The sequence below is a fragment of the Ornithorhynchus anatinus genome, chromosome 5 (genome assembly GCF_004115215.2).
Source record: "Ornithorhynchus anatinus isolate Pmale09 chromosome 5, mOrnAna1.pri.v4, whole genome shotgun sequence".
NCBI lineage: Eukaryota > Metazoa > Chordata > Mammalia > Monotremata > Ornithorhynchidae > Ornithorhynchus > Ornithorhynchus anatinus.
In genome coordinates, this window is record NC_041732.1 from 700031 (window position 1) to 724391 (window position 24361).

Genomic DNA, 24361 nt, shown 5'->3' on the forward strand with positions numbered 1-24361 from the left:
TTACACCGGGAGGGGGGTCGCGGGGCGGGGGGAGAACGGTAGCCGCGGGACTGTGGGGGGAGGGGAAAGCCCCCCCCCTTTTCTCCCTCCCGCCAGGCTACTTGTTTGGTCGCCGGATTACTTGCTTTGTCGCCAGACTACTTGTTTTGTTCTGTTTCGTTGTCTGCCCCCCCCCTGTTTAGACTGTGAGCCCGTTATTGGGCAGGGATTGTCTCTATCTGTTGCCGAATTGTTCATTCCAAACGCTTAGTAGAGTGCTCTGCACATAGTAAGCGCTCAATAAATACGATTGGGAAGCAGCGTGGCTCAGTGGAAAGATCCCGGGCTTGGGAGTCAGAGGCCATGGGTTCGAATCCCGGCTCTGCCACTCGTCAGCTGTGTGGCTGCGGGCAAGTCACTTCACTTCTCCGTGCCTCACTGACCTCATCTGTAAAATGGGGATGAAGACTGTGAGCTTCACGGGGGACAATCTGATCACCCTGTATCTCTCCCAGCGCTTAGAACAGTGCTCTGCACAGAGTAAGCGCTTAACAAATACCAACATTATTATTATTTACGATTGAATGAATGAATGAATGAATGAATCGGGGCGGAGTTGAGCGAGCCGAGCCTGCCCCCTGGTGGCCAGTCCGGGAGCAACCACCGAGTTTCCCTGGTTCCCCCCCCCCCTTAAAACTCCCGTGGAGCGAACCAAGCCCGGCAGAATTGCGGGAGACGTTGGGTCTTCCTGGCTCCGATGCGGAAGAGGGAGTCCCTAACCCACATGTCATCCATATGTTTTCGTAGGTCGACGCGTCCCCGGACGGTTACGGGGACAAAAATCTCTTCATCTCCTGAAATACCGGTTTTGTCCCCCCCCGCTCCTGTTGATATGGACTCGTCCTTGCCGACGGGCTCCGCCCCCTTCGATGACGCGTTTGTGGACTTCCGGCTCCCGCTAGGGGCGGAACGTGCACTTCTCGAGCCATGTGGCTGCAGGGGTCTCCTGGGCCGCCCGGTAAGCCGAGGGAGGGAAGAAAATTGGGGCAATAATAATAATAATAATAATAATCATTATGGCATGTGCTAAGTGCTTAATATGTGCCAGGCACTGTACTAAACCCCGGGGCGGAATAAAGCAAATCGGGTTGGACACTGCCCCTCACCCATTTGGGGCGCACAGTCTCCATCCCCATTTTACAGGTGGGATAATTGAGGCACGGAGAAGTCAAATGACTTGCCCAAGCGGCGGAGCCGGGATTAGAACCCATGACCTTCTGACTCCTAGGCCCGTGCCCTATCCGCTACGCTATGCTGCTTGGGCGACAGGGGAACCCCTTTCCTCTGACCCTCTGACCCCTCTCCCCAGCCGTCAAGAAGTTCGAGTGTCCCCCGGACTTCTCCCCCTCGGCGCCCCCGACCGACGTGCCATTTTCGCTGGAGTCGCTGCAGTCACCGACCACCGAACTGTGGCTTATCAAAGCCCCCGCGGACTTCGTTCCCGAGAGGTAAGAGGCCCCCGCCCCAACCAACACCCCACCTGTTTCCTCTCCTGCCCACTCCCGGGGTTAGCTGCCCACCTTACCCACCCCAGCTCCCGGTTTAATGACACGCACAGTCGCATTTATTGAGCGCTTACTGTGTGCGGGCAGTGTACTGAGCTCTTGGGGGAGTACGATTCAGCAGAGGTGGTGGATACGTTCCCTGCCCACAACAAGCTGAAACACTCCCTCCCGTTTCCAGACTAATTGCGCAGCGGCCCCCCCCCCCCCCCCCCCCCCCCCCCCCCCCCCCCGCCCCCCCCCCCCCCCCCCAGCAGTTGACATCCCATCCCCAGGAGTAATAACAGCGAGGTTTGAACGCTTGATGCACGTTAGAGGACTCCTCCCACTCCATGCTCGAGTTCTCCCGAAGATGTTCAGGCCACGTTTCCCCACTCAAGAACTTCCAGTGGTTTCCTATCCACCTCGACATCAAACGGAAACTCCTCACTCTAGGCTTTAAAGAGCTCAATCAGTTTGCCCCCTCCTACTTCACCTCAATACTCCCCAACTCCAACCCAGCCCGCACACTTTGCTCCTCCTCTGCCGCTCACCTCCTCACCGTCCCCCGTTCAGGCCTATCCCCCCGTCGACCCCTGGCCCACGTCCTCCCGCTGTCCTGGATTGGCCTCCCTCCTCACCTCCGCCAAACTCTCTTCCCCTCTTGAAAGCCCTACTGAGAGCTCACCTCCTCCAAGAGGCCTTCCCAGACTGAGCTTCCCCTTTTCCCTCTGTTCCCTTTGCTCCCCCTTCCCCCCCCACCTTCCCTCAACTAAGCCCCCTTTCCCTCTTCCTCCCCTTCTCCCTTCAGCACTGTGCTCATTTGTATATATTTTTATTACCCTATCTATTTTGTTAATGAGGTGTACATCCCCTTGATTCTATTTATCGTGATTATGTTGTCTTGTTTTTGTCCGTCTGTCTCCCCCGATTAAACTGTAAGCCCGTCATTGTACAGGGATTGTCTCTATCTGTTGCCGAATTGTATATTTCAAATGCTTAGTACAGTGTTCTGCACATAGTAAGCGCTCAATAAATACTATTTAATGAATGAACGAACCTTTTTACTGTACCTCGATCTCGTCCATCTCACTGCCTACGTCTCACCCACATCCTGCCTCTGGCCTGGTATGCTCCCTCTTCTCCTATCCAACAGTTACTGTCCCCTCACCCCTAACTCAAAGCCTCACTGAAGGCACATTTCCAGGGGGCCTTCCCTGACTTAGTCCTCCTTTTCTCTACTCCCACTCCCTTCTGCCTTGTCCTGACTTGCTCCCTTTATTCACCCTTCCCATCCCCGGCCCCACAGCATTTATGTACATATCTGTAATTTATATTAATGTCTGTCTCCCCCTCTAGACTGTAAGCTTGTTGTGGGCAGGGAATGTGCTTGTTACACCATTATTCTGTACTCTCTCAAATGCTTAGGACAGCACCCTGCACCCAATAAGGGTTTAATAAATACGGTTGACTGACTGAAAGGCTGAGCCTTGACCCTCATGTCTTGCCTTACTCCCCCTCCCCCAGCTTGAATGGGTGTCGAGTATCACTGACTGGACTCAAAAACTTGAAGACCAAAGATGGAAGTCGCCGTTCCTACCAGGTCCTGGGCAACCAGGGCAGCTTTGTGAGTGGTGGCCCCTGTCTGTTGGTGCCATCTGCAGCCCGGGGACAACTGGTGTGCGGTCCAGCCCTGAAGGGCTCCCTCAACGTGTGTGATGGGCCCCTGGCCCCACAGACTCCCTCTCAGCCTCTGTCCATCCCATCCCCACCCCCGCCTCAGATACCACCAGGACTCCGCCAACGATTCAGGGCATTTGGTGGCAGTCCGCCTGTCCAGCTGAACAGGAAGCCCGGGGCCGTGGTGGACGCCGCAGACCCCAAGAGGAAGAGGACAAAGAAACGAGTGAGAGAGGCAGAGCTGGAGCTCAAACAAGAAGTTGAGTCCTGGGATAGGGGTTATGGGGTTCTCCCAGATGGGCAGCCAGGCCTGGAGCCCCTAAGCCCCAAGCCCAAGAAGAGGAGGAGAAAACAGGAGCTCGAGGCCCCAATTCTTGAGCTGCCTCCAGTAAATAAGACAGAGCAGGAGTTCCTGTTGCAGCCCCCCTGCCAGCTGGAAGAGCCTTCCACCAAGAAGAGGAGGAGAAGAAAGGAGGAGGCCAGACCCCCAGAGCTGAAGCTGGACCCCTCAGTGCCAGAGCTGCCTCTGGGGGCCGAGAGAGTGTTGGAGCCCCTCTGCCAGCTGGAACAGCTCCCCACCAAGAGGAGGAGGAAGATGAAGGAGGAATCCGAGCCCCCGCAGACAGAACCCCCAGCGCCAGATCTACCTGTGGGGACTGAGGCGAAGCTAGAGGCCGGGCCCTTGTCGGAGCCCTCCTGCCAGCTGGACCAGCTCCCCACCCAGAAGAAGAGGAAGAGGAGAAAGGAGGAGTCCGAGCCCCTGCTACCTGTGCTGCCCCTGGGAGCAGAGGCAGAGCTGGGAGCCGGGCCTCTGTCAGAGCCCCTGCCCCCCTGCCAGCTGAACCAGCTCCCCACCAAAAAGAGGAAGAGAAAGGAGGAGTCTGAGGCCCCAGTGCTGGAGCTGCCTGGGGTGACCGAGGCAGGGCTGGAGCCCCTCACCAAAAAGAAGAAGAGAAAGGAGGAGGCCAACTCCCCAGTGCCAGTGCTGCCCCCCGAGGAGGCTGGGCCAGAACCCCAGCCCAGGTCAGAGACCCCGACCCAGCACCCCACCAAGAAGAAAAAGAAGAAGCTGAAAGAGGAGAATTGAGGAGGAGGAGGGGCACTGGGAACAGGACCAGACTATAGTGCCTCCTCCTGCCCACCCTCTGCCCCGGTGAGCACAGAAGCAGATGCAGGCAGTGGCACAGATACACAGTTTATTGGACGCACCACAGGTCACAGGGGACTACCGGGATCCCTTCAGGAACGGCTCGTGCAGGGTATCGAAGAGTCGCCGGGCCTGGAGTGGGGAGGACACCGTAGACGTTATTAAATGGCGGTATTTGTCAGGCTGAATGTGCGGCTCTCCTTCTCCCCGCCTCACCCCCTCTTCCCCTCACCTTCTGGGGGCCAAAGCCCGGGCACAGGGACAGGTCCTCCGCTGAAGCGGCCACAAGCTGGTCCAGGGACTGGGAAGATAGAGGTGCAGGGGTTGGAGAGAGGCTGCCCCGTGACCGTTCAGTCCCCCGGTTCCCTTTAGCCCCAGCCTTACCCCAAACGTGGAAAGCAGGGTCAGGCTGTCCGTCCTGTTGACGGACTTCACCGTGGTCAGGCAGTCGGTCACCTGAGGGGAGAGAGGCCGGGATCAGGAAGAGGGGAGCCACCTGAGGTGGGCTGGGGACCCCGGGAGGGGGGCGAGAACCTCACCCGCGACAGGAAATCTTGTTCCAGCTTCTCCTTGAGCAGGTCGGCCGGCTTCTGCTCATAGGCCTTGTAGGTCTCCAAGTAGCGGCCAGCTTCCTCGGGGCTGGGGGGTGGAGGGTAGGAGAGTGGGTAGGAAGAGTCCGTCCCTCTCCCCCATCCCATGTTGTTCCCCATCCCCTCCAGGCCAGGACAAGGGTGTCCCACCCCACCTCCAAGCCAGTATTAGGGTGCCCCCTCCCACTTCTGGTCCACAACAAGGGTGTCCCACCCCCACCTCCAGGCCAGGATGAGGGTGCACTCCGCCAGCAGACACATCCGGGCCAGCTCCTTCAGTACGTGCTGTGGGTCCTTCTGCTCGGGGACATACAGGGGTTTGTGGGGGAGTGAGCTTGAGCTCCCGGCACCTCGCCTGTAATACAGTGCTCTCTACAGGCATTAAATGCTCATACCATTGATGATGATGACGACAAGCCCCTCCCCACTTCCTCTCCAGCCCTCCTGGGGTTCTCACCACGTCGACCTGCAGCAGCAGCACCCGCAACTGGTAGGTCTTGCCCAGCCCCTGCAGCCGCTCGTGGATGTAGTTGGGGTGGAGATTGTGGTAGCGCAGACTGTGGGGTGACAACCCATGCTCTGGGGTCACTGCCCCACTCAGGCCCCTCTCCCCTGCTAGGATTGACGCTAATGCCCGCGCCTGTCACCTCCCCAGCCCACACTGGCTCTCTTCCACTGCCCTGTACTACGAGAGCCGGGGGGGGGGGGGGGGGCAGGGAGGAGATCAGAAGGAAGCTCGGGCTCCTACCCCCACCCCCAGGCTCACACCTGAGGAAGAGGGCACAGGTGCTCTGTCCCAGCACATAGTCGGGTAGGATGTCCCCAAACTGCCAGGGTACATTCCGCACATATTTTAACACCGGGTTTCCCCGCTGTGGAAAGAGAGAGAGGCAAGAGATTGAGGTCAGTCATTCATTCAGTAGTACTTATTGAGTGCTTTCTGTGTGCAGAGCACTGAAATAAGTGCTTAGGAGAGTACAATATAACAATAATAATGATAGTATTTAAGTGTTTACTATGTACCAGGCACTAAGTGCTGAGGTGGATATAAGCAAATCGGGTTGGACACAGTCCCTTTCCCACGTGGGGCTCACGCTCTCAATCCCCTCTTTACAGAGGAGGGAACTGAGGCCCAGTGAAGTGATGTGCCCAAGGTCACAGCAGACAAGCGGCAGAGCTGGGATTAGAACCCATGACCTTCTGACTCCCAGGCTCGTGCTATATCCACTATGCCATGCTGCTTCTCAGATACATTCCCTGCCCACAATGGAGTTTACAGTCTAGAGGTCGATCAATGAGTGGTATTTATTGAGCGCTCACTATGTGCAGAGCACTATACTATCCGCTTGGGAGGATTGAATGCAACAGCATTAGTAGACACGTCCGCCGCCCATAATCAGTCAATCGTGCTTACTGTGTGCAGAGCAGTGTACTAAGCGCTTGGGAGATTACAACACAACGATCTAACAGACAGATTCCCTGCCCACAATGCGCTTCCGGCCTTGAAGCTGGATGGCCGGGCCCAGACCCCCTCACCTGTCGGGGGCTCACGATGATGCTGCTGCTCCTCGTGCCGGGTTTCACAGTGGGGGCCCCATCGGGTGTCCCGTCGGTGCTGCCGGCCGAGGGGTCGGGGACCGGGGGAACCGGATCGTTGGCGGGGGGCGGCGGCGTTGTTTCCCTGGAGCCGGCGGGGTTGGAGGCGGCTCCCGCCTTAAACAGTGGCTTCACCTGGGTGGGGGGAGGCAAGATTGCAGCGTGGCTCAATGGAAAGATCCCGGGCTCGGGAGTCAGAGGTCATGGGTTCTAATCCCAGCCCCGTCCCTTGTCAGCTGTGTGACCTTGGGCAAGCCACTTCACTTCTCTGTGCCTCAGTGACCTCATCTGTAAAATGGGGAGGAAGACTGTGAGCCCTAGGTGGGACAACCTGTTGACCTTGTATCTACCCCAGCGCTTAGAACAGTGCTTGGCACATAGTAAGCGCTTACCAAATACCAACATTATTATTATTGGGGAGAAGCAGCGTGGTTCAGTGGAAAGAGCCCGAGCTTGGGAGTCAGAGGTCATGGGTTCTAATCCGCTTGCCAGCTGTGTGACTTTGGGCAAACCACTTCACTTCTCTGTGTCTCAGTTACCTCACCTTGTACCATGGGGATTGAGAATGGGAGCCCCCAAGTGGGACGACCTGATTGCATGGTACCCCCACAACGCTTAGAACAGTGCTTGGCACATAGTAAGCGCTTAACAAATACCAGCATCATTATTATTGGGGAGCTGACCCCCTGCCCGTTGACCCCGACCCTTCCTACCGGCCCGGGAGGCTCCGCCTCCAGGGGGACGGTGAACCTCTTCCTCCCAGGAGGCGGGGCGGCCGCTCGCTCCGGCTCCATCACCGGCGGAACCGGCGGAGGAACCTCGGGACCGGTGTGGCCGTCAACCGCAGGCCTCTCCCGCCCTCCGGGGCTGCGCATGCGCAGTCTGGCACGATGGCCTTCCCACCCCGGGCCAGGCAGCCGCGCCTGCGTGCTCCGATCCGCGGCGCCAGACCACCGAGTTTCGGCGCCGAAGCAGCCAGAGGGGCCACGGACTCTGCACTTCCTGCCTCTCTTTCCACCGCCCCGCCAGGAACGTCTATGGTCCGGGCGACCACAGAGACGGCGCTGCCTCTCCGTAACCTCTATGGTCTTGGAGGACTGAGGCGGGGCCTGAGGGAAAGCGGAGAAGGAGCCTCTTTCCTGGAAGGCGGGGGAAGGGAGGAGGCGTTGGTGTCTGACCAGCCTGGGGTCGGGTTTTTTTTTTGTTTATTTTTTGTTCGTTTAAAGTATGTGTCAAGCACCATACTAAGAGCTGGATTAGATACCACTCCCTTATGCGTCGACCTGATTTGCCCCCTTTATTCACCCAGCCCCACAGCACTTAGGTACTTATGTGTAATTTATTTGTTGGTATTCATGTCTAGCTCCCACTGTAGACTGTAAGCTCGTTGTGGGCAGGGAATGTGTCTGTTATATTGTTATACTGTATTCTCCCAAATGCTTAGTACAGTGTGGTACAGCACAAATACCATAATTATTATTAGTAGTAGTAAGCGCTCAATAACTGTGATTGATTCATTCAATCGTATTTATTGAGCACTTACTGTGTGCAGAGCACTGTACTAAGCGCTTGTATGATGATGATGATAGTATTTGTTAAGCCGTTACTATGCATCAAGCACTGTTCTAAGCACTGGGGTAGATACAAGCTAATCAGGTTGGACGTAGCCCCTGTTCCACATTGGGCTCACAGTCTTAATCCCCATTTTACAGATGAGATCCTTCATTCAATCTTATTTATTGAATGCCTATTGTGTGCAGAGCACTGTACTAAGCGTTTGGAAAGTACAATTCGGCAATAGAGACAATCCCTACCCAAGAAGGGGTCACAGTCTAGAAGGCTCAGTCCAGATAATAATAATAATGTTGGTATTTGTTAAGCGCTTACTTTGTGCAGAGCACTGTTCTAAGTGCTGGGGGAGATACAGGGTCATCAGGTTGTCCCACGTGAGGCTCACAGTTAATCCCCATTTTACAGATGAGGTAACTGAGGCCCAGAGAAGTGAAGTGACTGCCCACAGTCACACAGCTGACAAGTGGCAGAGCTTGGATTCGAACCCATGACCTCTGACTCCCAAGCCCAGGCTCTTTCCACTGAGCCATGTTGCTTCATAGACAAGTGGCGGAGCAGGATTAGAACCCAGCTCCTTCTGACTCCCAGGCCCGTACTCTACCCACTAGAGCATGCTACTTCAGTGTCAGTGGAACGCCAGGTGGAGATTGCCGTCAAGGCAGGAGGAAACGCAAGACTGCTGAGAAGAGAGGTTGAGGCTGGAGAGGTAGATTTGGGCATCATCCACAAAGAGAGGGTAGTTGAAGCAATGAGTGTGAATGAGTTCTCCAAAGGAGACGGTGTAAAAGGAGGAAAAAAAGGGAACCAGAACTGAGCCTTGAGGAACTCCCACAGTGGGTGGAGGGTGGAAGGCAGAGGAGGAGCCTGAAAATGAGAATGAGTAGCCAGAGACATAGGTGGAGAACCAGGTGAGGACAGCGTGAGTGAAGCTGAGGTTGGATAATGTTTCTGGGAGAAAGGGTTGGTCGACAGTGTCAAAGCCAGCTGAGAGGTAGAGGAGGATTAGGATAGAGTAGAGGCAGTCGGTTTTGGCAAGAAGGTCATTGGTGACTTTTGAGGGGGCAAGTTTCCATGTAGTGAAAGGGGCAGAGGCCAGATGTGAGGAGTCAAGAAGAGAATTGGTGAAGAGTAATGGGAGGCAGTGGGTATAGACAACTCGATCAAGGAGTTTGGAGAGAAATGGTAGAAGGAAATTGGGACAATAACTGGAGAGAGCCATGGGGTCAAGGAGAGGAGTTTTAGGCTAGGGGAGACAGAAGCATATTTGAGAGCAGTGAGGAAGAAGCCCCTAGAGAGAGAACAGTCGAAGATGGCAGTCAGGAAGGGGAGAAAGGAGAAGGCAGGTGTTTTGATGAGCGCTCACATTTCCTCCTCACATTTCTTCCTGCCTCTAGGACATCTCTCCCTGACGTCCCATTAGTAGCTCAAGTTCCACATGTCCAAAACGGAACTCCTCAGCTTTCCTCTCACATCTAAATATGTGGAGAAGTTTGGTCTAGTGGAAAGAGCACTAGCCTGGGAGTCAGGGGCACTGAGTATCCCGGATCTGACACTAGCCTGCTGTGTGACCTTGGGTGAGTCACACAACTCCTTCAGACCTCAGTTTCCTCATCTGTAAGATGGGAATCAAGCACATTTTCCCTCCCACTTAAACTGAGAGGTCCATGTGGGAGAGGGACTATGTCCAATCTGATGACCATGTATCTACCCCAACACTTAGTACAGTGCTTGACACATAGTAAATGCGTTCAAATACCATTACTGTAATTCATGCAATTTATTTTAGTGGCTGTTCCCTTGCTAACTTGTAAGCTCCTTAAGGGTAGGGATCATGTCCACTAAATTTTATGGTATTTATTATCATCACTATTAATAATGATGATAATAAATGTCATATTTATTAGGCCCTTACTATGTACAACGTGCTGTATTAAGTGCTGGGGTAAATACAAGATAATCAGGTTCCACGTGGTGCTCACAGCCTAAGTAGAAGGGAGAACATTTTGCAAATGAGGTGATGCACAGAGAAGTTAAGTGACTTGCCAAAGGTCATAGTGGAGCTCATATTAGAATCCAGGTCCTCTGACTCCCAGACCCCTGTAATTTTATTTATTTATATCATTGTCTGTCTCCCCCTCTAGATTGTAAGCTCACTGTAATAATCTTGGTATTTGTTAAGCGCTTACTATGTGCAGAGCACTGTTCTAAGCGCTGGGTTAGATACAGGGTAATCAGGTTGTCCCACGTGAGGCTCATAGTCTTCATCCCCATTTATAGATGAGGTAACTGAGGCCCAGAGAAGTGAAGTGACTTGCCCACAGTCACACAGCTGACAAGTGGCAGAGCTGGGATACGAACCCATGACCTCTGACTCCCAAGCCCGTGCTCTTTCCACTGAGCCATGCTGCTTCTCTAAGCAGGGAATATGTCGGTTATATTGTCATATCTTACTTTCCCAAGCGCTTAGTATGGTGCTCTGCACAAAGTAAGTACTCAATAAATATAATTGTCTGACTGCTCCTTCCACTAGGCCATGTTGCTTCTCAATTCTAATACTAACATTTCTCAATGCTAATTCGACTGTATTCTCCCAAGTGCTTAGTGTAGTTAATGTTATTGATTGATTGAGCCATTCTGGAATACATACTAGTTAATCAGTTAATTATGTCTGTAATTTATTTTAGTGTCCAACCTGATTAAGTAGCATTTACTCCAGTGCTTAGAACAGTGCTGGACACATAATGAGTGCTTAACAAATACCATAAATAAGTAAAATTAAGAGGAGGTGGAGGAGGAGAAGAGGGAGGTCAGGGAGGAGAAGGAGGAGGGGGTGTCCACCTCAAACCTCACTGAAATCACCATTAGAGCCCCAGTGGTCAGTGTGTGGGGGTCATGTGAGGGGGTCACTGGATGGAGCTCATTATGCCAGGGTCAGTGTGCGAGGGTCATTCATTCAGAAGTATTTATTGAGCACTTACTGTGTGCAGAGCACCGTATTAAGCGCTTGAAAGAGTCCAACACGATAGAACAGACACATTCTCTGCCCACAAGGAGCTTAGTCTAGAAGCAGAGACAGACATTAATATAAATAAATTACAGATAGAGACATATAGACATATGTATGTATTATAATTTTTTCATTCATATTAATATGTCTTCTCCTTTAGAATGTAAGCTAGTTAAGAGCAGGGAAGGTGTCTATGAGCTCTGTTGTATTGATGGTGATGATGATGGTATTTGTAAAGCACTTCTGTACCAGGCACTGTACTAAGAGCTGGGGAGGATAGAAGCAAATTGGGTTGGACACATTCCCTGTCCCACTTGGGTCTCACAGTCTCAATCCCCATTTTGCAGATGAAGTAACTGAGCCAGAGAAGTGAAGTGACTTCCCCGAGGTCAGACAGCAGACAAATGGCAGAGCCAGAATGAGAAGCAGTGTGGTTTAATGGAAACAACATGGGCTTGGGAGTCAGAGGTGGTGGGGTCTATTTCCGACTCAGCCTCTTAACAGCTGTGTGACTTTGGGCAACTCACTTCACTTCTCTGTGCCTCTGTGAAAGATCATTTCACTTATCCTTGCCTCAATTACGTGGAGATTAAGAGTGTGAGCCCCACATGGGATAACCTGATTACCTTATGTCTACCCCAGCGCTTAGAACAGTACTTGGCACATAGTAAGCGCTTAACAAATACCATTATTATTGGATCCCAAGAACTTCTGATTTCAAGGCCCGTGCTCTAGCCACTATGCTTTGCTGCTTCTAATGTCGTATTCTCCCGGGCAGTGCACACAGAAAGCGCTCAATAAATACTACCGAATGAATGATTGAGATGGCTGGCTCTCCCTGGCCGGGGTCTACCTCTCCCCAGGGTCCCTGACCCGGCCGGGCCGGGGGAAGGCGGGGAGAGAAGGGAAGGTCAGGGTTTTCCCACTCTCTTCTGAATCTTCCTTTGCTCTTCCCCTCTCTCCGCACCCCATAGCTCTAATGTATATAACTGTCATTTTATTGATTTACACCTGATGCCTGCCTCCTCCACTCCAGACTGCGAGCTCGTTGTGGGCAGGGATTGTCGCTCTTTCTTGCTGTATTGTACTTTCCCAAGCGCTTAGTACAGTGCTCTGCACACAGTAAGCGCCCTGTAAATATGATTGAATGAATGACGAATGAATGAATGGGAGAGGACGAGTTTGGGTTTCCATGCTGTCCCACCAGGTTCTGCAGTTCTCCGCGTGCCCACGAGGGGGAGGCTCAGGACCAGGTTTTAGCGGCTGCCTGGGCCTGGTCAATCAATCAATCAATCAAAGTATCAATCTATCAAGCGCATTTATTGAGCGCTTACTATGGGCAGAGCACTGTGCTAAGCGCCTGGGAGAGTACAGTACACCAGAATTGGCTCATACGTTCCCTGCCCATAATAAGTTCATTCATTCAATAGTATTTATTGAGCGCTTACTATGTGCAGAGCACGGTACTAAGCGCTTGGAATGTACAAATCGGTAACAGATAGAGACAGTCCCTGCCCTTTGACGGGCTTACGGTCTAATCGGGGGAGACGGACGGACAAGAACAATAGCAATAAATAGAATCAAGATTCTATTTATCAAGAATCAAGTGTATTAGAGGAGACATGCTAATATGAATAAATAAGTTATAATATATAATTTAAAGCCATGTACATAAGAGCTGTGGGGTTCGGGCGATTATATAATGTATAATGGAAGAGTAATCTGTCAATCAATTCTCAGACTGTGAGCCCCATGTGGGACAGGGACTGTGTTTAACCTGATTAACTTGTGTCTACCTCAGTGTTTGGCTCCAAGTAAGCGCTTAACAAGTACCACAATTATTATTACTATTATTATGTGTTAAGGTGTCACAGTAAGGTCGTTGTGGGCAAAGGACTGCATATGTTTATTGTTCTATTATACTCTTCCAAGAGCTAAGTACAGTGCTTTGCACACAGTAAGCGCTCAATAAATGAGATTGAATGAATGAATGAATGATAAGTGTGGAAGTGGGAGTGATGGGCGTTTAGGAAAAGTAAATGAGAGATTAATCAGGGGAGCCCCCCTGGAGGTCTAGTGCTTTCAGGAGAGGGTTAAAGATGGGAAGACCAATTAATTGTCTTCAGGGGGTGAAGGGGTGGGGAGTTTCAGAAAGGAAGGAATGAGAACAAGGCATGTTAAGTCGGTTGGCTTGAAAGTAGCCAAACAAGAGCTGGAGTGGAGTATGGAAAGAAGAGTGGTTGATCATCATCATAAAAATAATTGTAATTATAACAATAATAACATTAGTTTGTTATGCACTTTCTATCTGCCAAGGATCGGCTCTGAACCCAATGCAGGCATTAAGACTCCAAATAATCATTTGTATTTATTGAGCGCTGACAGTGCGCAGAGAGAGTACTGTATTAAATACTTGGGACAGTACAATATAATAATAACGTTGGTATTTGTTAAGCGCTTAGTATGTGCAGAACACTGTTCTAAGCGTTGAGGTAGACCCAGGGTCATCAGGTTGTCCCACGTGAGGCTCACAGTCTTAATCCCCGTTTTCCAGATGAGGTAACTGAGGCCCAGAGAAGTGAAGTGACTCGCCCACAGTCACCCAGCTGACAAGTGACAGAGGCGGGATTCGAACCCACCACCTCGGACTCCCAAGGCCGGGCTCTCGCCACCGAGCCACGCCGCTTCTCCCAGGTAATCAGGTTGTCCCACGTAGGGCTCACAGGCTTCACCCCCACTTTACAGATGAGGTCACTGAGGCACAGAGAAGTTAAGTGACTTGCCCAAGGTCACACAGCTGACTAGCAGCGGAGCCGGGAGGAGAACCCACTGTCTCTTCAAAGCACTTCCTGCATCTTTCGACCTCCCTGCATTTCATCTCCCCAAGATTGGAGGCGCCCCCAAAAGCCTTTCCCGTCTCTCCCTCCCGGTCCCGGTCCCGGTCCCGGTCCTCGCCCCAGGCCGCAGCCCAGGACAATCCCTGCACCGGAAACATCAATCATTCGTACTTATTGAGCGCTTACTGCGTGCAGAGCACTGTACTAAGCGTTTGGGCGATCACACTATAACACACACATTCCCTGCAGGTTAGAGCTCGTTGTGGGCAAGGGAATGTCGCTGTTTGCTGCTGCTTTCTACTTTCCCAAGCGCTCAGTACAGTGCTCTGCACGCAGTAAGCTCTCAGTAAATACGATTGCATAAACGAATGATGCTCCCCACGGGCAGGAGGGGTCTCGTTCGTTCCCGCTCAGACCGTGGAGGGAACCGGCTCGTCACCGCCCGAACCGGAGCGGTTCCTCTTCCTGGGGGGGAAAAAACGGCGCCTGCCCCTTTAAGACCCTTTAAGGCCCTTCGGCCCGGCGGGAGAGAAGCGGACGGAAGTCTCGGAGGGACAAGATGCCTTCGCTCTTTACCCGAACGCGTAGTATCCCAGAACCCCGCGCGCTCACAGGGCAATGCAAATAAGCGGCAATGTGTTGGCACGTGGCATATTTTGGCGCAAATCCAGCAAAAAGACGATACAAGGTACATATTTAGCCGGTTTTGTATACGAGCGCAACTTCTGTATCTGTACTCTATTCATGTACCAACAAATATAGCGCAATACTACAGCACCATAAGCGGAAAATATTGGAAGAGAGGCACTTTATATAATAAGTGAGTAAGGTGGTTATCCTGCCCGGATGAGCCTCAGTGGTCTGGGGTGCAGGCTTCAAACCTGTAGCTGTCTAGCGACAGAGTGGTTCAATTCCACCTTTCGGGCGTTTATTTCGCATTTTGTTGATTGATTGAAGATCCCTCCACACAGACCCTAATCTGCCCGAGAAGACGGTGCCGTCGGGCGCGGGGTCTCCTGGGTCCGGGGAGGTTTAGGCCCCCAAAACGAGGGGGCCCTAGAGAAAGGGGCAACTTCGTTTCGGGGCCCCTGGCCCCAACAAATGAAGTAGAAGATGGCACGAAGCTAAGGGCGTGGGTTGGATGACCTTTTGAGCAGATCGGGGCAGGGACATCGGCTAGATCCTCAAGGTCCAGGTGACTGGCCTCGGTACCGTTGGCTTCTGTATTTATTTATTTATATTAATGCCTGCCTCCCCCTCTAGACTACAGGGTCATTGTGGGCAGGGACCGTGTCTGTTTATTGTTCTGTCTTACTCTCCCAAGTGCCTAGGACAGTGCTCGGCACATATTAAGCGCTCAATAAAAACGATTGACTGACTGACTTGCTGCCCTGGCTGGGAGGCTGACAGATCAGCTCTTCCTTCCCCTCTCTCTTCCCTTCTAAAGGGTCATTTCATCATCGTCGTCGTGGTATTTTTTAAGTACGTGCGAGGCGCTATACCTCATATCTTATTCATTCAATCGTATTTATTGAGTGCTCACTGTGTGCAGAGCACTGTACTAAGCGCTTGGAAAGGACAATTTGGCAACAGAGACCACCCTTACCCAAATAACGGGCTCTGGGTCTCCGCTCACTTGTTTCTCAGACTGCCATGGATGTGGGACAGGTTGGCTCTGCCAGCCTCCATATTTTGCCTAAAAGGAAGGTTTCCCCTAATGAAGAAATGAGTCTTGGCTATGGTCCTGTCCCAGGGATTCTTTCTGGCTGGGGCAAAGTTAAGGGGGGGGGGGTCACCTCTAGAGGGGATGGGGGTTAGATGGTCAGCCACCAGGTCGCCCTCCCCAAGCCTTTACCCGCCTTGTGACAACACAAGAGAAGGCTGAGCCCCGAAGATGCAGAAAGTCCCTCTCACTGCCCGGTCCCAATACGCCCACAAGATGTTGAGGAGCAAAGGCGGGGAGGAAGGTGGAGGGGGGAAGACGGAAGAGCAGACAGCAGGCAGGTTTGTTGAAAAGCCTCTTTATTGGATAGTTGAGCACTGAGCTGGTGCAGACCAGGTGGAAGGGGCCACATCCCCTTGCCAGGTGCAAAGTTACAAAAGTCACAAACACAGCGTTGGGGGGGGGGGGGAAGGGGGCGGCGAAAGGGGCGGGGGCACGGGACACCCTGCCCTCATGGTCAAACAAACTTAGGAAAATAGAAAAACAAACAGTTCTTTATGGTCAGTCACAGATAAACACCCCAACAGCATCAGGTGAGGGGCGTGGGGAGACATAGCAATGACTCTGATTCAACCACAGGGATGGGGGGCATGGGGGCAGATGGCTCCCTGGACATGCCCGTGGGCGCGCGCGCACACACACACACACACACACGCATACGCACACACACATTTTATATATAATATATATAATATATCTCTCTCTATATAATAAGATGGTGCCTTCTGGAAACCAGGAAAGGGTTAAATAGCCGGGAGCGGGGAGGGGGTTCGTGGTCCGTGCAGCGGAGTGGTGGGAGCGAGGGGGGGCGGGGGGGGGGACCTCACCTCATATTAAAAAATAGAAATTTGCCTTATTTCAAATCCCTGCGGCAAAATGTTTCCGCAGCTGGAACGGCTCCTGTGACCCCCGGCCCCCCCGAGACCCCACCACCACCCGGCCCGAGACTCCTTGCCATCCCTCGGCAGGGGATCCCAAGGGGGAGACCCCAGCCTCACCCACCGCCCCCCACTCGCTCTGCACTCTGAGATCTCCCAGACTGAGAGGGGGAGGCTGGAGGTGGGGGGGGGGGGTGGAGGCTCTCCAGACCGACCCACCCTGAAGCTCGTCTGAGCTTCTCCCCGGGCAGTGCCCGGGGGTTGCGGGGGGAGAGGGGGAACAAGGGTGAGTGGCGAAGGGGGCGTGCGGCCGGGTCTGCTCGCGGGCTCCCTTGGGAGCTGGAATGTGAAGGGGGGGAGAATTGAGAACCCAGGGTTCGAGGAGAGAGGGAAGTGCCGCCCCCTCCCCTCAATAAATACGGCACTGGCCGGGGCCCCCCCGGGGTAAGGGTTACGCAGATCCAGCCAGGGACCGCCAGGGACAGGACCGGACAGACTGGGCCCAAGACCCCCAAGTCAGAGCCCGGATAGACCCGGCCAGGAATCACCCCTCCCCCCGGCCCCCCCACCAGTCAGGGCCGAAAGACCCAGCCCGGGACCCCTCCCGCCCCCAGCCAGGGCCATAAGACCCAGCCAGAGCCCCCGAGACAGGGCTGGTCCTGCAGGGAGCTGGTCCATGTCCAGCCTGGCCCACATTCACCCCAGAACAAGTCTCACTTTTGGAGCACCGGGGGTGGGGCCAGAAGGGGGAGGAGATGAGACCTCTCAGTCAGGGAGTGGGAGACAGGCAGCTGCTACTGAGAAGGACCCCCACCACCACCCACCCGTCAGATGCCAACAGCTCATTTCACAGTATATATAAACACCTTGGAGAGGGGAGGAGAAACAGCGTCCCCCCTGCCCTCATAAAATACAGAAAGCCCAACAAGGAAGAGAGGAGCCGGATGCAAGAGGGTGATCGGGGGGCTAGGGGTTAATACTGCAACAAGCCCAGAAACGTTGGGGTGGGGGCCGGGGGGGAGCCGCTGGCAGAACTCCAGCCGGGGGAAGACCAGGACCGAAGGGTCAACTGGGAGGCTCGTAAGCGGGGAAGCGGACCCTCCGGATGGACGCTGGAGCACGGAGTTAGCATTCACATTCCGGGAAGGGGAGAGGGGCGGCTACCCCCTCAGCCTGGAGGGGGAATCTAGGAGGGCTGGTGGGGGGGGGCCAGACGCCCACCCCCCACGAGGGAAGGGCATATCCTTGCCCCGGTTCCTGGGCCAGGAGCACCGAGGCAGGAAGGGGCAGGGGGAGATTTAGACAAATAAATTAACTCTGCCGGGCGGGGCACACGGACCCCCCCCCCCCCCCTTGGCGGGGGCCGGGGGGGCGAAGGAGGTGGCGGGGAAAGGGCCGGTTACCGCCGGACTCCGGGATCTTTCCTTGTTGCGCTCAGAGCCAGGCCGACCCACCCCCGCCCTCCTCCTGCTCCTCGGGGGGTCCCGGCGATGCGCTCCCAGCTGCCCCAGAAACAGGCGTGGTCGCGGGGGGCCACCCCTCTGCTCCGTGGAACAAAGCCAGGGTAGGACACGTGGGAGTGGGGCGGCGGGCAGGATGGGGCGGGGGCTCCCCCTCCCCCCGCTGAGGCTCACAAGGCCAGGAGGGAGGGGGAGGTGAGGGAGTCTGAGGGTGCCTCGCTGTTGCTGTTCCTCTCAGCGTTCCCGCACGTGGAGACCTCTGGGCAGGTGAACACAAACGAAGAATTGTACGAAGGGTTAACGGGGTAGGGGTCTCCCAGGGCTTCACTGTGTGTAAAGAAAGAAGGGGTCAGGGGGGCGTCCTGCCCGGGGTCCTGGTGCCCATGGAAATGCGGCGGGGGCGGCAGCGGGGGCGGCAGCGGCGGCGGCGGCGGCGGCGGAGGGAGGAAGGGCGCCAGCCCGAACGGATCCTCTCTCGCGGCCGACAGGAAAGTGCTCACCTCACTGGGGGCACCGCCGGGCCCCTCCGCGAATGGGATCTTACAGCCGGGCTTGTGGGCCGCCAGCACAAACTCCAGCCGCTCCTTCTCCTTCCGCAGCTCGGCGATCTCCGACTCCAGCTCCGTCTTCTCCTCCTCCAGCTGGTCCGTCTCCTGCGGGCGGGGACCGCCGCCGGTCAGGGGGGAGGGGGCCCGCTGGTCACGTCCCCCCCACCCGGCCGCGCTCCCGGGAAGGGGCCCAGACTGGAGCGGGTGACCCACCCTCGGCCAGGGCGGCCAAGGGAGGGGGGCGGGGGGAGGGATGGACTGGTCCCCGAGGGCCTGAGGGCCCTGGTCTTCCACCGGGTCCTGGCTCGGTTTCAAGATGAAGCTGGGGGGGCTTAGGAGCCAGGCTGCCCCGGGGGGCAGGTGGGTGGGGTCACGGGTCGGGCTGCCACTGTGGCTAGCTGGAGGAGGTAACACCCAGGCGGTCGCTGTGACTAGCTGGAGGGGGTCAACAGGCCAAGCGGCCCCTGAGGCGAAGTGGAGGGGGACACAGGCCCAACTGCCTCTGCGGAGAGGTGGAGGGGGTCCCACACGCAGGCCAAACTGCCACTGCGGCTAGGTGGAGGGGGGTCACGGGCCATATGTCACTGTGTCTGGGCGAAGGGGTCCTCACACACAGGCCAGACTGTCGCTATGACAAGATGGACAGTGACACGGGTTAGGTTGTCCCTGCGGCGAGGAGGAGGGGGTCAAAGGCCAAGCTGCCACTGGAGAGAGATGGAAGCGTCACTGTGGCTAGGTGGGGGGGGGGGGGTCACAGGCCAAGATGCCACTGTGGAGAGGGGGAGGGGGGTCAAAGGCCAAGCTGCCACTGTAGAGAGATGGAAGCGTCACTGTGGCTAGATGGGGGGGGGGGGTCACAGGCCAAGAGGCCACTGTGGAGAGGGGGAGGAGGTCACCGGCTAAGCTGTCCCTGTGGTCAGGTGAAGGGGGGGGGTCATACACAGGGCAGCCTATCACCGTAGCTAGGTGGAGGGGGCCACAGGCCAAGAGGCCAAGCTGCCACAATGGCTAGGTGGAAGGTGTGGGGGGGGGGAGGGGGTCATACACAGGCCAGACTGTCACTGTGACTAGGAGGAGGACAGCACACAGGCCAGACTGTCACCTTGGAGAGGTGCAGGGGGTCTGACACACAGACCAGGCTGTCACTGTGACTAGGAGGAGGGGGTCACAGACAGGCCAGGCTGTCACTGTGCAGAGGTGGAGGGAGTCACAGGCCAACCTGTCACTGTGGAGAGGTGGAGGGGGTCACACACAGGCCAGACTGTCACTGGGGCAAGGTGGATAGCGTCACAGGCCAGGTCGTCACCGTGGCTAGGTGGAGGAAGTCCGAGGCCAGAAGAGAGCCAGGAGGGTGGGAGAGGGGTCAAGGGTTAGGGGGTGAGGGCCGGGGGGGGGGGGGGGGCGGCCTCACCGCCTGCAGTCGGTCCGTCAGCTCCCTCCGCCGGTTGCGACACTTGGCAGCCGCAAGCTTGTTCCGCTCACGCCGAAGGCGACGCTTCTCTTCCTCTTCAGGTGTGAGCTGCGGGGTGGAGGAGGCCAGCCGTAAGCTGCGGGGCCTGGACCTCGACGGGAGCCCGGCCCCCCGGGGTCCACCCCGGGGTCCGCCCCGGGGTCCCGGAGCCGTGCCGACCCCGTTGGGGGCGGGGCCCGGGCAACGAAGGGTCGCGACCCCCAGCCGGAGGTCACGGCCACCGACGGGCCTCAGCTCGGGTCCGCCGCCCGGGGTGGCCCCCGAGGGCCTCCCCGCCCTCGCCACCCAGGGGGCGAGAGCCCCACCGCCCCCCACCCCGAACCAGGGGTCCGGCTTCCCGTCCCCCCCACCCCGCCACCTCCGGGGCCGTCGACACTCACCGTCTCCTCCCGGGGCCTCCTGGGCCGGGCCCGCGCGGGGCGTCCGGGCACCGGGCCCGCCGGGGCAGGGCCCGCGCCGTAGCCGCTGACCCCGGGGCCGGAGTAGCTGGTCCCCGGCAGGTCGTAGGGGTCGACGGCGGGCGGCAGCGGAGGCAGGGGCGGCTGCGGAGGCTGGGGCGGCTGGGACTGGGCCATGGAGGAGATGAGGGTGGGCTGCACGAGCCACTGCAAGTCCTGGCTCGTGGTGATGGCTGTGACGGTGGGCACGAAGGAGCCGGGCATCTCCCCGAGGCCGGTGCACTCCTGCACACGCACACACGCACACTCACTCACCTCCGGCCCCGGTGCGAGCGTGTGTGTCAGGCTCCGAGCCCCCACTCCACCCGCCCGCCGCTGCCGCCGCCACTGCCACCATGACGCACTGGCTAATGAGAGCAGAGCTGCCTCTGCCTCCTACCCGGGAGCCTGAACCGCCGGCCGAGACCGTGGTGAATCAGCCCTAGGAGGGGCTCCGGGGGCTCCGGGAGTGGGGAGGAGGGGGAGGCAGCAGCCCCCAGGCCCACGGGAGAGCGGGCTCTGCGATCCCAGAGGGAAGCAGCAGCTGGTGAGAGCTGGGGGGGGGGGGGGGAGCCGGGAGGGAGGGGCGAGGGGGGGCAGCTGGGAGGGGCCAGCAGGGGCCCCTGGGAGAGGTGGGGGGGAAGCTGGCCTGGGGGGAAATGAAGGCACTCCAGGCCAGGTGCCTGTCCACACTGGGCACAGGTGAATGGGGGGGGGGAGGAGGGGGAGGCGGGCCTGCTGGGAAGGGGACCGGCCCCCCCCCTCCCCGTGCCCTCTGGCCTCCCCCATCCCTGACCCCTGACCCCGGGGGACACTGCCAGGGAGGAAGGGAAGGGTTGCGTTTGCCCTCTGGCAACGCGGCCCCAATCCCCCGGAGGCCCGTCCGCAGGACCGGGCCGGACATCAGCCCTCGGGCCCCTGCTGGGGGGCGCGGGGGCGGCTCTCTGGCTCGGATCCCGGCCCCCCCCCCCACCCGCTCCCGCTCCGAAGGCCCACGGCCGTCCGAGCCCCCCAAGGAAAGTCCACGGGGGGCGGCCCATGAAGAACAGGATCATCTGGGCCCTCCGCCCCCCCCCCCCCGTCCCCCCGAGGGACCCTCCCCGGCTGCCGGCGGCCCCAGGGGAGGATTGCGACGAGGGCCTGGCTCCTTAAGGTTCCAGCCCCGCGCTCTTCCCCGATTTCTCCGGCTCGTTTGCGTCCGGTCTCCACGGGGAGAGTCCCGGGCCCGGGATCCTCGCTGCCCGGCCCGCACCGGGCCCCCGCTTCACCTGGGGACCACGCCCCGCTCCCCAGCCCCGCTCCCACCCTCTTCCCCGCTTCCCCCGGGGCTCCATCTCGCCAGAAGAGTTGGGGGTCTCCAGGAGGGTCCCCCGCCCCCCCCGGGGGGAGGGAGGTGCATCCCGGCCGGGCCCCGCGGCTCGCGGGCTGCCCAACCCGGTGTCCTCGACCGGGCGGCGGGCGCACCGCCTATGGAGGGAGGGAGGGAGGGAGGGAAGGAGGCGGGGGGGGGGGGGGGGGAGACGAGTTTCCCACGGCCCCCTCTCTGGCGGGTGAGAAGGCCGTCGTGCGGGGGAAGCCGCCCCGCGGAGGCCACAGGTCCCGACACGCGCGGCTCCCGGTCGGCGCCGTTGCAGCCTGGGCGCGTCGTGGCCTGGAGCCCCGCGGGGCTGCCCCGCCGCCACCGGGGGCCGAGGCGCGGCCCCGGCCTTCCCCCAAGCGGGCGTGGTCGGGGCCACTCGGAACAGAATCCCGTCCCCGTGCCCAGCGCTCCTCCGCCCGGGGCGATCGTCGCGGCGGAACCCCGGCGCGCCGCGACGGACGGCGGGGATCCGGGTCCCCCCAAACCCCCGGGAGCGAGGGAGCGGAGGGTCGGGGGGGGGGGGAGGGGCGGCGGCCTGAGCGCCCGGAGGGACGAGCCCCGGGGACCCCGGCGGAGCCGGTCCGGAGCCGGTCCCGGCCCCACGCGGCAGTTGGAGTAAGGCGGGGGGGAGGGGCAGGGGGCGGACAGGGAAGAGAAGATGATTGGTCGCCGCTGCGCCCGGGCAGCCAATGGGAGCGCCGGGTTCCCCCTTCTCTTAGCAACGCGCTTCAGCGTTCCAAAATAGAACGCTCCCGGGACGTCAGGGGGCGGAGGCCGCGCGCCGTGCGTGCCCTACGTCAGGCGGAGGATTCCAGCGCGTCAGCCGTTACGCACGGAGCCCCCCGTTACGTTCCAGCGCGGGAGGTGGAGGCCGAGGCTGCGGGTTCGAGACCCGCCTACCTCCGGAGGGGGTCGCGCGCCCCACGCGGGCGCGGAGCGGCGGGACCCGCCGGACTTCACCGGGACTTCTCCGGGCCCGCGATTCCCCCCGCCCCCCTCCCCCCCCCCTCCGCCTCCGGGCGCCCCGCGCTCCTGCCCGGGCGGTGCCCGGGAGGCCAGCTTTCCTTTGCAACCCTCCGCGGTCTTCCAGGGCGCCCCGACCCTTTCCCGGTTACTGTTTTTCCTCCCTGCAGCTTCCTACCCCCCGTCTCCCGGAGGGAGAGGATGGGGGACACCGGGGGGGGGGGCAATCCTTCCCCGTCCGGGCAGGAATCCTACTTCCCGACCTGTTTGGGCTGGCGCTCCCCACGCCTCCGGACGGACCGCGCCTCCCACTCCCGGTCCCTGCTGGCGGGAGCGCTGTGTCCGTCCCCGTCCCCCCCCCCCCCCGTCGCCGGGCACCTACCTGGGAGGGGGCGGTGGGGGTGGGGCTCCCGAAGGAATCCACCGAGGACAGGTACTGGGACTCGGCCGAGGGCGACGAGCTGCACCGGGAGGCGGAGTCGTAGTCTCCGGGGAACGCCTGAAACATCTCCCTGGGCCCAGGGGGGAGCCTGTGGCCGCGCTGGGGCCGTCTGGAAGCCAAGGTTGTGAGAGCTCGGCGACTCCGGGGCACGAGACGGGGTGGCGGGCCGGGCTCCCCGACCGAGGTCCCGCAAGGACGAGGGCCGCCCCCGGGGTCCGGGCGCGGGGTCCGGGCCGGCGATGCCCGGCGGGCCGAAGTCCCGAAGGCTCCCCGGGCCGCCCCGTAGCTCCTGGGAGGGGGCGGCGGGGGTCCTGTCCTGCCGGAGGAGGAGTCCGGCGTCGCCGCCTCCCCCGGAGGTCCGGGCGGCGGAGTCCGAGGCCGAGAGAGCCCCTCCCCCCTCCGGCCGGCCGCGATGCCGGGGCGCCAGGCGTCGGTGCCCCCCGCTGAGGACCGGCTTTCCCCCGGCCTCCAGACGGGGGTCGGGTCCGCTCCTCCGCAGCCCCCCACGAGCGAGGCCCGGGCGCCGTTCGGGCCGGCCCCAAGCGCCTCCGCCGCCGAGTCCCCCGGCCCCGAGTCTCCGGTGGATGGACTGAATCCCTCGTCGCCGGCCGGCTCCGCTCAGAATCTTATGAATGAAGCGGCTGGCGCGGCCGCCTCTATTTATACCACCGCTCCCCTCTCCTGACGTCACCCGGGCTCCCCACAAACCCCGGGAAAACCGGGGCCTCGGGCGACGCGGCCGCTCCCCACGCGGCGGGGTCCGAGCTCCGCCGGTCCCCGACGCCCCCTCCCCAGATGAGCCTCCGGCCACCCCGCGCGGGGGAGAAATAGCCGGCTCCAGAGGCGCGGGGGGGGGGGCGCCGGGGATCCCTGGACCCGCCCACTGGGGGTTCCTGTGACGCCATTAGCCATATATGGAGTTGGTGGCGCTCTCTGTGTTTGTTTGGTATCCTAGCAATGACGTCAGAGGGAATCCCTCTCTGGCGCGGCGGCTCGCGCTCCGGGCGGGGGGGGGAGGGGGGAGGGGCGGGGGGGGAGGGGCGGGTATTAATAGAAACTTTTACTATCGGCGCGAAGCCGCCGCCAGCGAAAAGGGGAAAGTCGGGGAGAGGGAAAGGAGGAAAGTCGCC

At 58.7% G+C, this 24361-nt stretch overlaps 3 protein-coding genes and 1 non-coding gene across 6 annotated transcripts; 2 read left to right on the forward strand and 2 right to left on the reverse strand.

Annotated features, from left to right (window-relative positions):
• The first annotated feature begins 669 nt into the window (after nucleotides 1-669).
• Nucleotides 670-4535, forward strand: POLR1G (RNA polymerase I subunit G). The gene is made up of 3 exons (XM_029065276.2): nucleotides 670-997; nucleotides 1349-1487; nucleotides 3048-4535. The coding sequence occupies exons 1-3, from the start codon at nucleotides 967-969 to the stop codon at nucleotides 4285-4287; spliced, it is 1410 nt and encodes a 469-aa protein (XP_028921109.1). The 5' UTR covers nucleotides 670-966; the 3' UTR covers nucleotides 4288-4535.
• Nucleotides 4383-7423, reverse strand: ERCC1 (ERCC excision repair 1, endonuclease non-catalytic subunit). The gene is made up of 9 exons (XM_001517542.6): nucleotides 7247-7423; nucleotides 6474-6668; nucleotides 5706-5809; nucleotides 5395-5494; nucleotides 5158-5234; nucleotides 4887-4986; nucleotides 4732-4803; nucleotides 4580-4648; nucleotides 4383-4479 (listed from the first exon to the last, which is right to left on the reverse strand). Exons 1-9 carry the CDS (start codon nucleotides 7406-7408, stop codon nucleotides 4426-4428), a joined length of 933 nt encoding a protein of 310 aa, XP_001517592.3. The 5' UTR covers nucleotides 7409-7423; the 3' UTR covers nucleotides 4383-4425.
• A 7366-nt stretch (nucleotides 7424-14789) lies between these two features.
• On the forward strand, nucleotides 14790-14876 carry TRNASTOP-UCA. The gene has a single exon. It is a non-coding gene; the product is annotated as a tRNA-Sec (tRNA).
• A 1078-nt stretch (nucleotides 14877-15954) lies between these two features.
• FOSB (FosB proto-oncogene, AP-1 transcription factor subunit) lies at nucleotides 15955-23957 on the reverse strand. Of its 3 annotated transcripts, none has more exons than XM_029065309.2 (5): nucleotides 23172-23953; nucleotides 20410-20712; nucleotides 19970-20077; nucleotides 18511-18663; nucleotides 15955-18269 (listed from the first exon to the last, which is right to left on the reverse strand). In XM_029065309.2, the coding sequence occupies exons 1-5, from the start codon at nucleotides 23295-23297 to the stop codon at nucleotides 17985-17987; spliced, it is 975 nt and encodes a 324-aa protein (XP_028921142.1). In that variant the 5' UTR covers nucleotides 23298-23953; the 3' UTR covers nucleotides 15955-17984. The 3 variants fall into 3 exon arrangements, with proteins under 3 accessions (XP_028921142.1, XP_028921140.1, XP_028921143.1); XM_029065310.2 differs by having other exon boundaries at nucleotides 18250-18337; nucleotides 23172-23956; XM_029065307.2 differs by having other exon boundaries at nucleotides 18091-18663; nucleotides 23172-23957.
• Between the last annotated feature and the right edge of the window lie 404 nt (nucleotides 23958-24361).